Source organism: Cetorhinus maximus, chromosome 12 (genome assembly GCF_964194155.1).
Source record: "Cetorhinus maximus chromosome 12, sCetMax3.hap1.1, whole genome shotgun sequence".
NCBI lineage: Eukaryota > Metazoa > Chordata > Chondrichthyes > Lamniformes > Cetorhinidae > Cetorhinus > Cetorhinus maximus.
This window is the reverse complement of record NC_135890.1, coordinates 62,451,272-62,469,128: the sequence shown is the minus strand read 5'-3', so window position 1 is coordinate 62,469,128 and position 17,857 is coordinate 62,451,272. Positions and strand designations below refer to the sequence as shown.

Below are 17,857 nucleotides of genomic sequence, written 5' to 3'. Positions count from 1 at the left end.
ATAAAATGAAAGAAAAATTGATTGTTGCAAATATTCTTTAATGCTTACTGACCCAAATAACCAGAGTGGAACAAACAATCGTCCTAACACATACAAAGGAGTGTCTTGGTTCAAGTTTAATGTCAGTCAGATTAAAACATTTAACACTGAAGTGGCCAATGTAAAAACATTACAGGTAATTGCAATGTTACAGCCATTTTATCAATCAAGGTCTTATGCAGGCATTTTCTGATGCCAGCACTTCTATATCAAAATGGCGAGTTAGCACAACCAGCAACTGTCATGGGGTCACTAAGCAGCCAGAATAGCTTGCGAACATCACTTCATTGCAATATTTAAACCAGATGGATTTTGATAAACATGTCCACACAGCAGCAAAGTCCTGATGGCACCAACAGCCTGGAGTAACAGGTTGTTCACATCAGAACTGAGGGGCTACCGTGCAGGTATATTACTTTAACATGCCAATGACTCAAGCACCTTTGACTGTACAACCACAAGTTGATGAATGTCTCCTGCCAGCCCACTGGAGAACCCAACACCAGGGTGCAGAGATCTACCAGCAAGGCAGAACAGATACACCCCAAAGGTGGATCTAAGGAGCATGTGTTTTCTTTAAAAACTGTCCCAAACAAGTCTCCAACTACTAGCATTTAAATTTACAAACTCAAATAATTTAGGTGCAATTGCTAACATCTATAAGAAGCTTTAAACATTTTGTATTTGCTGATCAGAGTGATAAGGTGTGGTGAAACAAACAGCAGTAAAGGTGTTTAGCTCTTTACCAATAGTGAATTTCAAGAATGAAATGATTTGTTTTAAACTCAACTATGTTTAAATAGTCATGAAATAGACTCTTCAGATAAACCAATTATAAATTACACATCTTAAAACTTGGGTCATTGTTCTTTATTCAGAATTGGAGTTGATGAATAGACTGCACTCTGCCATGGTTCATCAACATGGCATTACAGACATGATACTTTCAGTATTAAATAGCTCTTTTTACATGTCTTATGAAGTGACATTATCTGACTGAGCCAGGGTTAACAAATCAAGTCCATGTAATTTTACTTCAACCCAAGCTGCTTCTTCAGTGACTCTGGCATCTCTGGGGGAGGTGGGCGAGGAAGCCTGAAGTACACCTTCACAGAGTCATAGATAAACCACTGCAAGGCAGTCAGAGTGCCGATCATGATAATACGAGCAAAGAGCCCCTTCCACACTCCTGCAAACAACAGATGTTCAATGTAGTCATCACATACAGGACATGTTTAGAATTTGGAAGTGTTGCACATCTGGAATATGGCTTACCTAAAGGTCCAAGCCTTTTCAGAACCTGTAATGCAGAGCTACCCCTTTCCTTGTTCAGCACTGACACCACAGAGTCAGCAGGGTGAGACACAATAGCGCAAAATACACCAGCTGAAAAAACAAAAACATTGGTCAATTCTACAAAAATAGACGTGTGGCAGGGTAATAACAATTGTCTCATCTGAAATGGTTTAAATGCCATAGAACATGAACTATTTCCAAATATATTTTAATATTTGAAAACAGAACTAAGCTTCTGTCAGAAGCCACAATTGAAGGAGATGGGATCCAAGCCATTACCAGACAATACTGTGAAACTAAATGAACCATTTGAGCAGTGAATTGCAATTAGCCACACCAGGACTCTAAGCAAAGGTTATTCAATGCGTCAAAGCATGAGTTTCAAAATTAAACACACTTCACTGATACCTGATCCTAACTTACAGGAAATGTCCATACCCAAGCTCCACTGACCCAAAGGATCAAGTAGAAGACCAACTGAATTAACTATTAAAACAGAATGACAGCCCAGCAGCTCATCAAATCCATTGTCTGCATTGGCGTTTTGAAGAACATCCAATTGCTCCCATTCTCCTACTCTTTCCTCAACCATACAAATTGAGGTAGTGCATTCCAGATAACGGACAGTGTAAAAGAACTTCTCACTTCTCTGGTTGTTTTGCCAGTTATTTTCTTAACGTCTCTCTTCTGGTTACTATTGATCCACCGGCTAGCAGAAACAGTTCACTTGGACAGATATGGACTGCTGTGAGCCAGCAAGGATTTATAAAGAGCAAGGAGGCAGATGAAGTAAGAGACATCAAAATAGAAGCACGTAGAATTGTTAAGCAGCTACTGACACAGGTAGTTGAGAGAACGAAAACAAGCACACAAGAGCAAATAACGGGCACACTCAAATTTGACCAGTGGTATTCCCTAGGGCCCCATAGCAACTGTTATGCAACCTTGGTGTCATATTTGTTACCTTGTCATATTTGGGGGAATTGATAGCCTATAACCCAGAGACCCAGGGTAATGTTCTGGGCTTCTGTGTTCAAATCCCACCACAGCAGATGGTAACATTTGAATTCAATAAAAGCTGGAATTAAAAGTTGTGATGGCCATGGGTTGATTGTCAGAAAATCCCTTCTGGTTCACTAATATCCTTTAGGAAAGGAAACCTGCTCGTACCACCTGGTCTGGCCTACATGTGACTCCAGGCCCACAGCAATCACATGGAGTGAATTGAATTGGCTGGAGGCTGGCATCTGTGATGCTGAGGACCCTGGAGGCCAAGATGGATCACCCACTTGCAATCCTGGCTGAAGATTGTAGCAAATGCTTCAGCCTTATCTTTTGCACTGATGTGCTGGGCTCCCCCCTCATTAAGGATGGGGATATTTGTGGAGCCTCCTCCAATGAGTTGTTTAATTGCCCACAACCATTCACAAGTGGATGTGGCAGGACTGCAGAGCTTAGATTTGATCTGTTGGTTGTTGAATCGCTTAGCTGCTTATGCTGTTTGACATGTAAGTAGTCCTGAGTTCACCAGGTTGACACCTCATTTTTTAGGTGCTGCTCCTGGCATGCCCTCCTGCACTCTTCATTGCACCAGGGTTGATCCCCTGTAGACTCTTAATGTCTTCTGAAATGGCCTAGCAAGTCACTAATTTGTATCAAACAGCTAAGAAATAAATAAAATCGGATGGACCACCTGGAAACGACAATGGCGAACACAGCCCTGTCAACCCTGCAGTCATCCTTACTAGCATCTGGGGGCCAAAATTGGGAGAGCTGTCTCACAGACTAGTCAAGCAATAGCCTGACAGTCATCCTCTGAATCATACCTTACAGATCATGTCCTAGACACCACCAACACCGTCACTGGTTATGTCGTGTTCCACCAACAGGACAGGCCCAGCACAATGATATAGAGTCAGGAGGGAATTGCGCTGGGAGTCCTCAACATCGACTCCTGACCCCATGGAGTCTCATGGTATCAGGTCAAATGTGGGCAAGGAATCCTGCTGCTGAATGCATTGCACACAGCAAAAGCTATGGACCGTGGCAGCATCCCAGCTATTGTATGAAGACCTGTGTTCCAGAACTAGTTAACCCTAGTCAAGCCGCTCCAGTACAACTACTGGCATTCACCCAACAATGTGGAAAATTATTCAGGTACATCTTGTCTACATAAAAGGACAAAGCCCATCTAGTCAAGTATTGTCTGCTCTCAGAGCAGTGTCATGGAAGGTACTACTGACAGTGCTACCACAATTGACACGAATAATTCCTGGGTTTCAAGGGTTCAACTGAGAGATTACACAAATCAGGATTGTGTTTCTTGGAATTTAGAGGTGTAAGAGTGATTTGATCAAAGTTTAAGACAATAGGAGGAAGATATAGAGATGACAGAAAAACTATTTTTCATCTCAAAGTAAAATTAATAAATACTCCTACACAAATAGTTTTAAAGTTTGGAACTCCCTAAGCGTCAACTGATGTTCACTCATTTGTAAATTTTAAACCCAAGGCAGACTTTTGTTAACTGAAAGATATTAAGGGATATTAAGTAAAGGTGGGTAAATGGGGTTAGGTCATAGCTCAGCCATGATCTCATCAAATGGCAGAACAGATCCAAGAGACGAAAACAGCCTACTCATGTTCCTATGGAATTCTCTCTGCCAAGAGCTACTGAGGTTGACAATTGAAAATTTCAAAACAGACTGATATTTCTTTTTAGGAATACAGAACTAAAACAGGTGAGTGAATGGAGTTAAGATACAGACCAGCAATGATCTAACTGGACATCGCAGCAGGAGATGTTGCTATGGAGAGACTGAAAGTTGTTAACCAGCCTCTGCAATGAGGAAATTGAGATGATTTGCTAATTTTCACAAACTAATCTGCAGAGAAGGCTCAAAATGCTTGAGGCATTTACAAACAATGATGTGGGCAGAGCAGTCATAATAGAGCAACCGTGCACTATACACTAACTTATTTACAAAGCCACAAACATACCGACAGTGCATATATAAAACCAAGGGTACATTCATTCCAGAGACACATCAAATGATTTTCTCACCAATATAACCAGCAACAAAAGTCACCACCAGCTGCTCAGCTTTGGTACAATCAACACGAGGTTTGGGAACCACATATCTGTACAGTGCTTCAACTGTGCGCTCAAAGCAAGCAAACTTCATCATTGTGTAGGGAATCTGTCTCATCCACAGAGGGACAACACCTTTGTAGAATCTGTTGAATTAAGTGAAAAAAGCTGTTAACTTACAGAAGCTCTCATGCCATCCAGGACAAAAACATGTAGTTGGAATAACTTTTTGCAAATTCCACACTCCACTTTAGTCTGCCTGAACAATCTGCTCTTCAGAGTATCTTTCTTAATCTTGGTTAATATCTGTATTTAAAGTGGATAACAAATAGAACTTGACTTTGCCAATTATAGGATTTGCAATTATCCTCCATTAGGCTCTGACCTTCAATAGATAGATCAAATCTCACCAAATGAGGACCTAGCAATGACATTTACAGTACAAGTCTTTATACTAAACTGCGAACTAAATGCTAACCCATACCTCTGCAAATAATGTATACACAGCATTTCTGGACTAACCATATCTCAAAAGTTCAAACAGCTCCTTAAATATCCCCAGATACTGACAGTTCCTGGATTTGAAAAGTGATAGGGTACAATTCTCACAAAACAAACAAGTCCAAGAGACTGCACTTGCACAAAGGTAGTTTAGCAGCCCCTCTAGATTTGCAGATACATTGATTGAACTTGTACAAGTTGGATCAAGTTAACCCTGCAGCAATATTTCTTTCCCCTCAACAATCCTCATGCCAACCAAGGTATTCTGCAAAAGCTGAAGACAGATAGAAGATATTTTTGCCACATTACATCCATAACAAGAATTTTGCTTTTTTCTGGATGTTGAAATGTCCTTCAAAGCTATTGTCCATTTTCAATATTCTGAAATGAAAATTAAAATCTTTAAACTTGATGATATGGCAACAGGACTGGCTGGAGCCTGAACAGGGCTGATTCTACAGCACCAGGCTCTCTCATATCTATGTTTTATAACCAAAGTGTGTTTGTTTTGCTTCAGCCATCACCAGCACTGGCTCCAGAAAAAACAAACTAGTCACTCATTCTAATCCCACTCTCCAGCACCTGGTCCATAGCCTTGTAGGCTACAGCATTTCAGATACAGATCTAGGCATCTTTTAAATGAGTGAAGCGTTTCAGCCTCAACCACCAATTTAGGCAGCGAATTCTAGATGTCCACCACCCTCTGGGTGAAAATATTTTCCCTTATATCCCCTCTAATCCTTCTACCAATCACCTGAAACCTGTGCCCCCTGGTAATTGACCTCTCCACTAGGGGAAACAAGTCTTTCCTGACTACCCTATCTAGACCCCACAGCTTCCTTTGTCTTAAGGAAAACAACCCTAGCCTATCCAATCTCTCTTCATAGCTGCAATTTTCAAGCCCTGGCAACACTCTTGTAAATCTCCTCTGCAATCTCTCCAGAGTAATTATGTCCTTCGTATAATGTGGTGACCAGAACGGTACATAATTCCAGCTGTGCCCTAACCACCATTTTATACTGTTCCAGCATTACATCCCTGCTTTTGTATTTATATGTCATCCAATCAAGGAAAGCACTGCATATGCCTTCTTTACCACCTTCAGGGGCCTGTGGACATGCACTCCAAGATCTCCCATTTCCTCTACCCCTCAATATCCTCCCATTTATAGAGTATTCCCTTACTTTCTTTGCCCTCCCCAAATGCATTACTTCGCTTTTCTGGATTGAATTCCATTTGCCACTTTTCCACCCACTCAACCAAACCATTTGATATAATTCTGGAGACAACAGCATTATTCACTCTTACCAATACTGTCATGGATAGATGCATCCACGGCAGGTAGATTTGGCAAGAACAAAGACAAGTATGTTTATCCCCACTTGTTGGTTCCCTCACCACCTGTCACAGGCCCAGTCTAGCAGTCGTGTCCTTTAGGACTTGGCTAGCTCGGTCAGCAGCGGTGCTACCGAGCCACACTCGGTGATGGACATTAAAGTCCCCCACCCAGAGTACACTCTGTAGATTTGCCGCCCTCAGTGCTTCCTCCAAGTGGTGTTCAACATGGAGTACTAGTGATTTATCAGTTGAGGGGGGAGGGGGAGGGGGGGCAGTACATGGTAATCAACAATCCTTGCCCACATTTGACCTGATTGCATGAGATTTCATGGGGTCCACAGCCAACGTTGAGAACTCCTAAGGCAACTCCCTCCTGACTGTATACCACTGTGCTGCCATCTTTTCTGGGTCTGTCCTGTCAGTGGGACAGGACATACCCAGGAATGATGATGCGTGGGACATGAACTATAGGTATGATTCTGAGAGAATGACAATGCCAGACTGCTGCTTGACAAGTCTGTGGGACAGTTCTCCCAATTTTGGCACAAGCCCCCAGATATTACCAAGGACAACTTGAGGGTCGACACACCTGGGTTTGCTGTTGTTTCCGGTGCCTAGGTCGATGCCAGGTGGTCTGCCCAGTTTCATTCCTTTCTGCAGACTTTGCAGTTTTGATACAACTGAGGCCTGCTAGGCCTTTTAAAAGTCAACTACATTGCTATGGATCTGGAGTCACATGTAGGCCAGACCAGACAGCAGGTTTCATTCCCTAAAGGACAGTAGTGAATCAGATGGATTTTTACGACAATCGACAATGATGTTTTATGGTCACTATTACTGAGACTATATTTTTAATAAATTCCAGATTTATTAATTGAATTTAAATTCCACCAGCTGCCATGATAAGATCTGAAGCCATGCCCCAGATCATTAGCCTAGGCCTCTGGATTATTAGTCCAGTGACATTGCCACACCACCCCTAAAAAAAATGGGGCACTCAGGTTAACTGGCTGTGACTAGTGAAGTACTGCAAGGATCAGTGCTTGGGCTCTTGCTATTCACAATATCAATGATTCAGAGGTGGAGACCAAATTAATATTCCCAAATTTGCCGATGAAATTAGGTGGTAATGGGAGTTGCAAGATACTTCAAGGGGATTTGGATAAGCTAAATGAGTGGGCAAAGAACACAGCAGATGGAACACGTATAAAAATGTGGAGTAGAGCATTTGCTAATTGGTGAGAGATTGGGAGGTGTTGATGTCAAAAGAGACCTGGGTGTCCTTGTTCATGAATCACTGAAAGCTAACATGCAGGTGCAGCAAACAATTAGGAAGGCAAATGGCATGTTGGCCTTTATTACAAGAGAATTTGAGTACAGGAATAAAGTAGTCTTGATGCCATTGTATAGAATCATAGAGACCACACCTGGAGTGTTGTCTAGTTTTGGTCTTCATATCTAAGGAAGGATAAAGAGGAAGTGCAATGGTTCACCAGGCTAATCCCTGAGACTGGAGGATTGCCCCATGAGAAGAGATTGAGGAGGATGGGTCAATATACTCCAGAGTTTAGAAGAATGAGAGGTGATCTCACTGAAGCATTTAAAATTCTTACAGGGCTGAACAGGGTAGATGCAGGAAGGATGTTACCCTTGCTGAGGGCAATGGGGGGGGGGTTCTAGAACCAGGGGCAACAGTCTCAGTGAGAGAGGTAAGCCATTCGAGTGAGATTAGGAGGAATTTCTTCACTCGGGTGTGGTGAATCTTTGGAATTCTGTACCCAGAGGGTTGTGGAGGCTCACTCTCTGATTATGCTCAAGACGGAGATTGATTGGCTTAGTTGTAGGAGGCAGAGGGTGATGACAGAAGGATGCGTTAGTGACTGGAAGCCAGTGTCCGGTGGCATACCACAGGGATCTGTGCTGGGTCCCCTATTATTTGTCATTTATATAAACGACATAGATGACTATGCGGGGGGTAGGATTAGTAAGTTTGCAGATGACACAAAGATTGGCCGGGTGGTTAACAGTGAAGTTGAGTGCCTTGGGCTACAGGAAGATAAAGACGCGATGGTCAAATGGGCAGATGGAATTTAACTCTTAAAAAAGTGTGAGGTGATACACTTTGTAAGGAGTAATTTGACAAGGAAGTATTCAATGAACGGCATGACACTAGGAAGTTCTGAGGAACAAAGGGACCTTGGCGTGTGTGTCCATAGATCTCTGAAGGCAGAGGGGCATGTTAGTGGGGTGGTGAAAAAGGCATATGGGACACCTGCCTTTATCAATTGATGCATAGATTACAAAAGTAGGGAGGTCATGTTGGAGTTGTATAGAACCTTGGTGAGGCCACAGCTGGAGTACTGTGTGCCGTTCTGGTCGCCACATTATAGGAAGGATGTGATTATATTGGAGGGGGTGCAGAGGAGATTCACCAGGATGTTGCCTGGGATGAAACATTTAAGTTATGAAGAGGTTGGATAGACTTGGGTTGTTTTCGTTGGAGCAGAGAAGACTGAGGGGCGGCCTGATCAAGGTGTACAAGATTATGAGGGGCATGGACAGGATGGATAGGGAGCAGTTGTTCCCCTTAGTTGAAGGGTCAGTCACAAGGGGGCATAAATTAAAGGTGAGGGGCAGGAGGAAAAACTTTACCCAGAGGGTGGTGACAGTCTGGAATGCACTGCCTGGGAGGGTGGTGGAGGCGGGTTGCCTCACATCGTTTAAAAAGTACCTGGATGAGCACTTGGCCATCATAACATTCAAGACTATGGGCCAAATGCTGGTAAATGGGATTAGGTAGGTAGTTTTCACGTGACACGTGTTTCTCACGTGTAAGTGCAGACTCGATGGGCCGAAGGGCCTCTTCTGCACTGTGATTCTGTGATTGATTTCTAGACAGTAAAGGCATCAAGGGGTATGTGCAGGAAAATGTTATTGAGGTAGATCAGCAACTATGTCTGATTGAATGGCAGAACAGGCTCGAGGGGCTAAACAACCTACTCCTATCACTCACGTATCCATATAAATAAACAAAAATTAGTTCCGATGTCCGCAAACCAGCCGAGTCCCAATGGCAGAAAACAGCATTCAGAATACAGGCTGTTCACATTGGAACAAATGTGGCTAACATGCAGGTATATTATTCTCACACATCAATGACTCAAGCACCTTTGACTGTACAACCACAGAAGTTGCAGATTATCTGGTAACTATATTGGAGAACCCATGATGCATGAGGTCTGCCAGCACAGCAAAACAGATACATCCCAAAGGCGGATCTAAGGAAATGTGTTGGTCAAGTTTTATTCAATGAATATGATCCATACTTACGCCCAAAGGCCTTCTTCAGCATGCATTTTAGGAAGAGCTTCTCTCAGAGTGTTTGCATAACCAGGTTGGGTCTGAATTCGGACCTTACAAGCCTCCATTGGAGCAAGTGCAATATCAGCAAAGAATTCAGCACTGGCAGATGCAGCAAGATACAGAGATGTGCGCCAGAGGTACGCATTTTCCTATAATGAGAAAGCATTATAACTTTCCTGTTGAATACTTAATCATCGGTTTCTAGTTCTCAAAAGGAAAGTCTTTTCACCTTCAATCTACACTATCTGCTGAGTACTTAAGATTGATCACCAACATGTATTTTCCCATTCCCTTAATTGTCAGGTGAAGAGATGAGCACAACTAGTCACTGCATTACCATTGGCTATAAAACCACAATCTGCTGGCCTGAAATCTGGGAATTCCTTAAAAATGCATTCTAGTGAAATTAAAGTTACCTAATTAAAGAATACAAAATTCCTGAAGCTGCAACGTAAAAAATATAAAATGCTAAAAGGAAAATACTGCTCAGAAATTTAAGTGATCAACAATCATTTTACTAACTTGGTACAATGGCTTACCAAAACCCACAACACATCCAGTTAACCCTCTCAAATTACAGATAAAGCATGCTGAAAAAGCATTACACAAGGAGGGGCAACTCCACATTATCACACCTCTGGGCTGATTCTGAGAGAGTCTGGATAGATGCCAATGTATTAATCAGCATGCAAATCACAGCTAAGCTCAGAAAAAATTGACCTTCAAAACTCAGGTTCATCTTTTAAGTGGCCAGTTTGCCCTGGTTAAATTTTGTTTGTCTGGATATTAGGTAACAGTTGTTTGGAGTTATTCTTCCTTGTTGATAAACCTCAAATCAAAACAAGCTCTGTCTGTATCATCTTGGGATATGTGTAGGGTAATGGAATGTGGAGTTAAACTTGATGCACTACCTCAGATCTATCACATAGATATAAGGTAGTAACTTTATAATCTATCATATAGATTATAGAGTTAATGACACAAGTTTGGATAACCCCAAGTTAAACCACCAGAGGGGTTGAGCTGGGACAGCGATGTATTACAACCAAACTGACACCATGTCAATAATCAAAAAGGTCAGGGCACTGATCAGAGATGGGAAGCTGACTAATTGTCCCTTCTCTAGCCACTGCTCCCTACAGCACATTGTAGAAACCACACTGCCTAAGCCAAGATCAGCTAACATCAAAGAGGAGGTACTGAAACCTCAACGTCATTTGAATTGCAGGGTCACATCAATGCACTGCTACAATTCCAAGCATTCTTCATGACAGTTCAATACAACTAAATCTTTACTAGCAGTTAGGCAGAATATTTGAAAAACACTTACCTCACCCATTAATTGACTGTAAAAGTTCTTGAAAACTTCATAGAAACCAAATTTGCATAGCCCTTGCATTGAATAGCCAATGAAGGTTGGAGCCCATCCTTTTCCCAGACCACGAATACCATCTTCTTTTACAGTGACTGAAAACCCTTTGAAGATGCTCTGGTATTTTCCAGGATCCACCTAGTCACAATAGTGCAAAAAGGCTATTTTATATTAAGACAAAGTCTACTTTCCTCATCCTAGAGCAGAGAACATCAATTACCAAAGGAATGTTTTAAGGTCCACATGCTGTAGAGGCTCTAGATTCCAATAAACCCAATCTGGCAAAACTGCATTAACTGGCATGCACAACACTGATTTCCCAGTCACCAGCCAAATGCCAGCTTGATGCAGTTATATAGCATTTGAATCAATTAAATCTCCTTCCACTTCTCGTGCTGCGGCTGAAACTTGATGCATGGTTTCCATCTGTATCATTGCACCTCATGTTAAGAAACTTTTAAAGATTCTTGAGAATAGCTTAGAAAATATCTGAAGAGAATGGGATAAAGGGAGACAAAGACTGGGCAGGCACATGAGCTTGGGATAACTGGTCATATGTTGGTTAGGCCAAATGGACTGTGCAGTTCTAAAAACAGGTTGCAAGCTGTACTCCATGCCTACAAAACAAGTTTAATAAGCAACAGCTTAGAAATCAGGAGTCATGCATTTATAATAATTAAATCAAGGTAGAGGACCTTAACAGCAACCTTCTGGGCTGTTAATGTCAGCTTGGTTCAAAGTGGACAACCATCTGAGGCAGTAGCTCATGGATTCAAATCCTGCATTGTCTCAATTCTGTGCTCAGTCTGCTGTATTAGACAGAAGGGATGAGATGTTAATAAGTCTTTTCAGGTGGACTGAAGAGGCTTTTATCTTCCCACAAGCCATGGGTCTCTCCCAAGCAAACAATTGTTTTAAAATCAAGGCTATATGCATCAATTGCTGTTTGAGGCACCTTGCTGTGCCTAAAATGCGCACTTGATCACACTTCAAAAACTATTTTATTAGCCATGAATGACTTTGGGACACCATTCAAATGCTAGTTAACTCCTAGTAAATTCTATACAAGGTGAACTGCATAACATCACCCATGAAAAACTGGGGCAGACTCCTACATAAAGCTCAGGATTCTATTAGTTTCCTGTTTTCCTTGTTTTTGGCTAAAAATTATTAACATTTTGGAGGTTTAAACCAAAGGGTTAGCCAAAGAATAGATATCGTTCCTACAAGAAAAGTTTGACAAGCGACTGATTTAACCGCACAGTTACAAGACAGGGAAGCATATTAAAATGAACAGCATAAAGCTCAACAAGAATTGCAGAACACATTACCACCAGGCCTCATACAAAACTTATGCAGGTAGTCAAGCTGCTGGGGAAAATAAAAAATCACATGAGGAGCCTATTTGGTCATCACAAGTGAGTGATAATGTTGTTGCAACAACTACCTGGAATTTAACAAGCCAGCACTCAATTAAATTAGTAAATTTTCCAAAAGTCTCATTGCCAGCACCAGTTATTTGGTCAAGTTATGCTTGGAACGAAGTGGTTACCAAAACAAAACTTGCAATACCGTCATTCTTCTCCCTAAACAAGATGGGCTTCCCAGTCTGAGACCTCATTTACATCACTACTGGAATTCATGATTGAATATGTGGAATTCACTACCTCAAATAGCAGTGGATGCCAGGACGTTGAATAAATTTGAGGAGATAGAGAGATTTTTTAATTAGTAACGGGTTGAAAGGTTATTAGAGGGGGGGCAGAAAATTAGAATTGAGGACAAAATGAGATCAGCCATGATTGTATTGAATGCCTGGACAGGCTCGAGGGGCTGAATTGCCTACTCCTGCTCCTAGTTCTTATGTCCAGCTGATGTTAAAATGAAATACACACCTGGATTCGACACTTCACCAGATCCAAGGGCACAACAGCAGTATGTGTTAGACCACAACTCAGGATACCTCCAAATCCACACAAAGCATAAAACTTGGGAGAGCCATACTCGCAGCTGTGTTCCTCTGCAGTTACAAAATAAAGACACACCATGCAGTTAGTTGTCTGTACATGCAACACAGAGGACTTGGGCTTGTGCCATGGTAAAGCTGTTCAGGCAAGACTGCTACCAGGGGAGGCCCTGAACCCAGTGTCCAGAAGCTGCCAAGGCAGGCAGTCCAGTTCCTCCAGCCTCTCCTCCTGAGGTGCCAGTGCTTGGGGACCATGCACCATACAACAAACCTGAATCCTGCATTTCACCAGATCCAAGGGCACTACGGCCGTGTGTGTTGTACCGCAGCTGATGATCCCACCCAGGCCACATAGGGCATAGAAGCGAGCCGAGCCATATTCACAGCTATATTCTTCCTGCTCTGTGTAGGAAAGGAGAGGGTGAGAGCACAAAGGAGAAGGGTGGGAAGGAAATACGGTGGGAGGAAGGGGTCGGGAAGGAGAGGCCGGGGAGTGGGGTGGGTGTCGGAGGAGAGGCCGGGGAGTGGGGTGGGGGGGGTGTCGGAGAAGGAGAGGCCGGGGAGTGGGGTGGGTGTCGGAGGAGAGGCCGGGGAGTGGGGTGGGGGGGGTGTCGGAGAAGGAGAGGCCGGGGAGTGGGGTGGGTGTCGGAGGAGGAGAGGCCGGGGAGTGGGGTGGTGTCGGAGAAGGAGAGGCCGGGGAGTGGGGTGGGTGTCGGAGAAGGAGAGGCCGGGGAGTGGGGTGGGTGTCGGAGAAGGAGAGGCCGGGGAGTGGGGTGGGTGTCGGAGGAGAGGCCGGGGAGTGGGGTGGGTGTCGGAGAAGGAGAGGCCGGGGAGTGGGGTGGGGGGTTGGAGGAGAGGCCGGGGAAGGAGATGCGGGGTGGGGGGCGTCGGGAAGGAGTTAGGGGGTTCGGGAAGCCACATCCTCGGCCCATGGGCCGGTCGGCGGGAAGAAGCCGGAAGCACCGCAGAGGTCACCGGGCAAGGGCGGCCCGGACCCAAGGCCAAAAATCCGCCCTCGGGGCGTCCCGGGCGCCCATTCCCGGCCAACAGGCCTCAGTCTTCCACGGGTCCAAGACTTACCTTGAGCGGAGGCGGCAGCGAGGAGGCGGCGAGTGGGAGCTGCTGTGAGGTCCTTTGCCTCTGAAGCCTGGGCCCTATGAGCAGCACCGGAGTCTGTGAAGAGCTGGAAGCGGGGCGAGCTGAACGGGTTTGCCGCAGCAACACTCAACACAGCCGGGGAGAACATAGCAGCGGTACCAGCGGCTGCAGAATCCACGGCTAAAATGGCGGCGACTCGGAGGACCCCGCGACCTCCCGCTAATCAATGCGTCCTTCAACACGTCACCATGACGAAGGCCCTGGCCCTCTCTCTGAATGGCTGCCGGGGAGTGCACGTGATCCAGTGGTGGAAAGGGCGGATCGTCTGTTCGCGCAGCTGCGGTGTGTTAGCGGCTTTCGAGCCAAGTTAGAGTGCCGGTACAGGCAGAGAGAGTGCCCAGAGTTAGAGAGTGCGGGTACAGGCAGAGAGTGCTCAGAGACACTGAGTGCCGGTACAGGCAGAGAGTGCTCAGAGACACTGAGTGCCGGTACAGGCATGGAGTGCTCAGAGACACTGAGTGCCGGTACAGGCAGAGAGTGCTCAGAGACACTGAGTGCCGGTACAGGCAGAGAGTGCTCAGAGACACTGAGTGCCGGTACAGGCAGAGAGTGCTCAGAGACACTGAGTGCTGGTACAGGCAGAGAGTGCGGGTAGAGGCAGAGAGAGTGCCCAGAGTCAGAGATTGTGGGTGCAGTCAGAGAGGTTGCCCAGTGTCAGAGAGTGCGGGTACAGGCAGAGAAAGAGCCCAGAGTCAGAGAGTATGGTTACAGGCAGAGTGCCCCCGAGTCAGAGAGTGCGGGTACAGGCAGAGAGAGTGCCCAGAGTCAGAGAGTGCGGGTAGAGGCAGAGAGAGTGCCCAGAGTCAGAGAGTATGGTTACAGGCAGAGTGCCCCGAGTCAGAGAGTGCGGATACAGGTAGAGAGAGAGCCCTGAGTCAGAGAGTGCGGGTAGAGGCAGAGAGAGTGCCCAGAGTCAGAGATTGCGGGTGCAGGCAGAGAGAGTGCCCAGAGTCAGAGATTGCGGGTGCAGGCAGAGAGAGTGCCCAGAGTCAGAGAGTGCGGGTACAGGCAGAGAGAGAGCCAGAGAATACGGGTACAGGCAGAGAGAGAGCCCAGAGTCAGAGAGTGCGGGTAGAGGCAAAGAGAGAGATCCCAGATTCAGACAGTGTGGGCACAGGCAGAGTGCCCAGACTCAGAGAGTGCTGATACAGGCAGAGAGATTGCCCAGAGTCAGAGATTATGGACACGGGCAAAGCGAGAGTACAGGGACCGGATGAGAGGGACTCCAGAGTCAGACAGTGTGGGCACAGGCAGAGTGCCCAGACTCAGAGAGTGCTAACACAGGCAGAGAGCGTGCCCAGGGACAGAGCGTGCGGGTACAGACAGAGCGCCCAGAGTCAGAGATTGTGGACGCAGGCAGAGAGAGAGCCCAGACTCAGAGAGTGCGGGTACAGGCAGAGAGAGAGCCCAGAGTCAGAGAGTGCGGGTACAGACAGAGAGTGCCCATTGACAGAGAGTGCGGGTACAGGCAGAGAGAGTGCCCAGGGTCAGAGAGTGCGGGTACAGGCAGAGAGAGCCCCCAGAGTCAGAGTGTGTGGGTACAGGCAGACAGAGATCCCAGAGTCAGAGACTGTGGACACGGGCAACGGGTGAGTCCAGAGTCAGAGAGTGCAGGGACCGGATGAGAAGGAGCCCAGAGTCAGACAGTGTGGGCTGAGGCAGAGTGCCCAGACTCAGAGAGTGCTGATACAGGTAGAGAGAGTGCCCAGTGTCACAGTGTGTGTACAGAGGCAGAGAGAGAGCCTAGAGTCAGAGAGTACTGGTACAGGCAGAGAGAGTGCCTAGAATCAGAGAGTGCAGGTAGAGGCAGAGAGAGAGCCCAGAGTCAGACAGTGTGGGCACAGGCAGTGTGCCCAGACTCAGGGAGTGCTGATACTGGTAGAGTTCCCAGAGTCAGAGTGTGTGGACACAGGCAGAGAGACCGCCCAGAATCAGAGTGTGTGGACACAGGCAGAGAGAGAGCCCAGAGTAAGAGAGTGCGGGTACAGGCAGAGAGAGATCCCAAAGTCAGAGAATGCGGTTACAATCAGAGAGAGTGCTCAGAGTCAGAGAGTGCGGGTAGAGGCAGAGAGAGTGCCCAAAGTCAGTGTGCGGGTACAGGCAGTGAGAGTTTCATTGTCAGAGCGTGCAGTTACAGGCAGAGTACCCAGAGCCGGAGAGTGTGGGTACAGGCGGAGAGAGAGCCCTGGGTCATAGCCTGTATGTACAGTAAGAGAGTGTGGACGTGGGCAGAGAGAGATCGCACAGTCAGAGAATGCGCGTACAGGCAGAGAGAGTGCCCAGTGTCAGAGAGTGTGGGTACAGGCAGAGAGAGTGCACAGAGTCAGAGAGTGCGGGTACAGGCAGTGAGCGAGCTCAGAGACAGAGACTGTGGACACGGGCAAAGGGTGAGTCCAGAGTCAGAGAGTGCAGGGGATGAGAAGGAGCCCAGAGTCAGACAGTGTGGGCTCAGGCAGTGTGCCCAGACTCAGAGAGTGCTGATACAGGTAAAGAGAGTGCCCAGAGTCACAGTGTGTGGATACAGGCAGAGAAAGGGCCCAGAGTCAGAGAGTGCGGGTACAGGCAGAGAGAGTGCTTGGACACACTGAGTGCTGGTACAGGCAGAGAGAGTGCCCAGAGTCAGAGAGTGTGGGTAGAGGCAGAGAGAGAGCACAGAGTCAGACAGTGTGGGCACAGGCAGAGTGCCCAGACTCAGAGAGTGCTGATACAGGCAGAGAGATTGCCCAGAGTCAGAGTGTGTGGACACAGGCAGAGAGAGTGCTCAGAGTAATAGAGTGCGGGTAGAGGCAGAGAGAGAGCCCAGACTCAGAGAGTGCTGATACAGGCAGAGAGATTGCCCAGAGTCAGAGTGTGTGGACACACACAGAGAGAGCGCTCAGAGTAAGAGAGTGTGGGTAGAGACAGAGGAAGTGCCCAGAGTCAGAGATTGCGGGTACAGTCAGAGACTGTGCCCAGGGTCAGAGATTGTGGACAAGGGCAAAGGGTGAGTCCAGAGTCAGAGAGTGCAGGGACCAGATGAGAGGGAGCCCAGAGTTAGACAGTGTGCACACAGGCAGAGTGCCCGGACTCAGAGAGTGCTGATACAGGCAGAGATAGTGCCCAGAGTCAGAGATTATGGACACGGGCAAAACGTGAGTCCAGAGTCAGAGAGTATAGGGACCGGATGAGAGGGAGCCCAGACTCAGACAATGTGGGCACAGGCAGAGTGCCCAGACTCAGAGAGTGCTAACACAGGCAGAGAGAATGCCCAGAGACAGAGCGTGCGGGTACAGACAGAGAAACTGCCCCGAGTCAGAGAGTGCGGGAGCAGACAAAGAGAGCGCCCAGAGTAAGAGACTATGGTTAGAGGCAAAGAGAGAGCCCAAAGTCAGAGTGTGCGGGTACAGGCAGAGTGCCTAGAGCCAGAGAGTGAGGGTTCAGGCAGAGATCGAGCTGAGAGTCAGAGAGGGCAGGTACAGGCAGAGAGAGTACGCGGAGTCAGAGAGTGTGGCTACAGGCAGAGACTGTGCTCAGAGGCAGTGAGTGCTGGTACAGGCAGAGAGAGTACCCAGAGTCAGAGAGTGTGGGTACAGACAGCGATTTTGCCCAGAGTCAGAGATTGTGGACACGGGCAAAGGGTGAGTCCAGAGTCAGAGAGTGCAGGGACCGGATGAGAGGGAGCCCTGAGTCAGAGAGTGCGGGTAGAGGCAGCGAGAGTGTCCAGAGTCAGACCCTGTGGGTACAGGCCGAGTGC

At 46.6% G+C, this 17,857-nt stretch overlaps 1 protein-coding gene and 2 non-coding genes across 4 annotated transcripts; all 3 read right to left on the bottom strand.

Moving 5' to 3' along the window:
* Positions 1–17: 17 nt before the first annotated feature.
* LOC144687511 (solute carrier family 25 member 3-like) lies at positions 18–14,303 on the bottom strand. 2 transcript variants are annotated; one of them, XM_078553743.1, is made up of 7 exons: positions 14,047–14,303; positions 13,238–13,368; positions 10,959–11,138; positions 9,596–9,777; positions 4,400–4,572; positions 1,315–1,425; positions 18–1,228 (listed from the first exon to the last, which is right to left on the bottom strand). In XM_078553743.1, the coding sequence occupies exons 1-7, from the start codon at positions 14,210–14,212 to the stop codon at positions 1,071–1,073; spliced, it is 1,101 nt and encodes a 366-aa protein (XP_078409869.1). In that variant the 5' UTR covers positions 14,213–14,303; the 3' UTR covers positions 18–1,070. The 2 variants fall into 2 exon arrangements, with proteins under 2 accessions (XP_078409869.1, XP_078409870.1); XM_078553744.1 differs by lacking the exon at positions 13,238–13,368 and adding an exon at positions 12,896–13,020 and having other exon boundaries at positions 14,047–14,301.
* On the bottom strand, positions 360–609 carry LOC144688162 (small nucleolar RNA SNORA53). Its single transcript, XR_013578362.1, has one exon. It is a non-coding gene; the product is annotated as a small nucleolar RNA SNORA53 (small nucleolar RNA).
* Positions 9,310–9,558, bottom strand: LOC144688161 (small nucleolar RNA SNORA53). The gene has a single exon (XR_013578361.1). It is a non-coding gene; the product is annotated as a small nucleolar RNA SNORA53 (small nucleolar RNA).
* Positions 14,304–17,857: the final 3,554 nt, after the last annotated feature.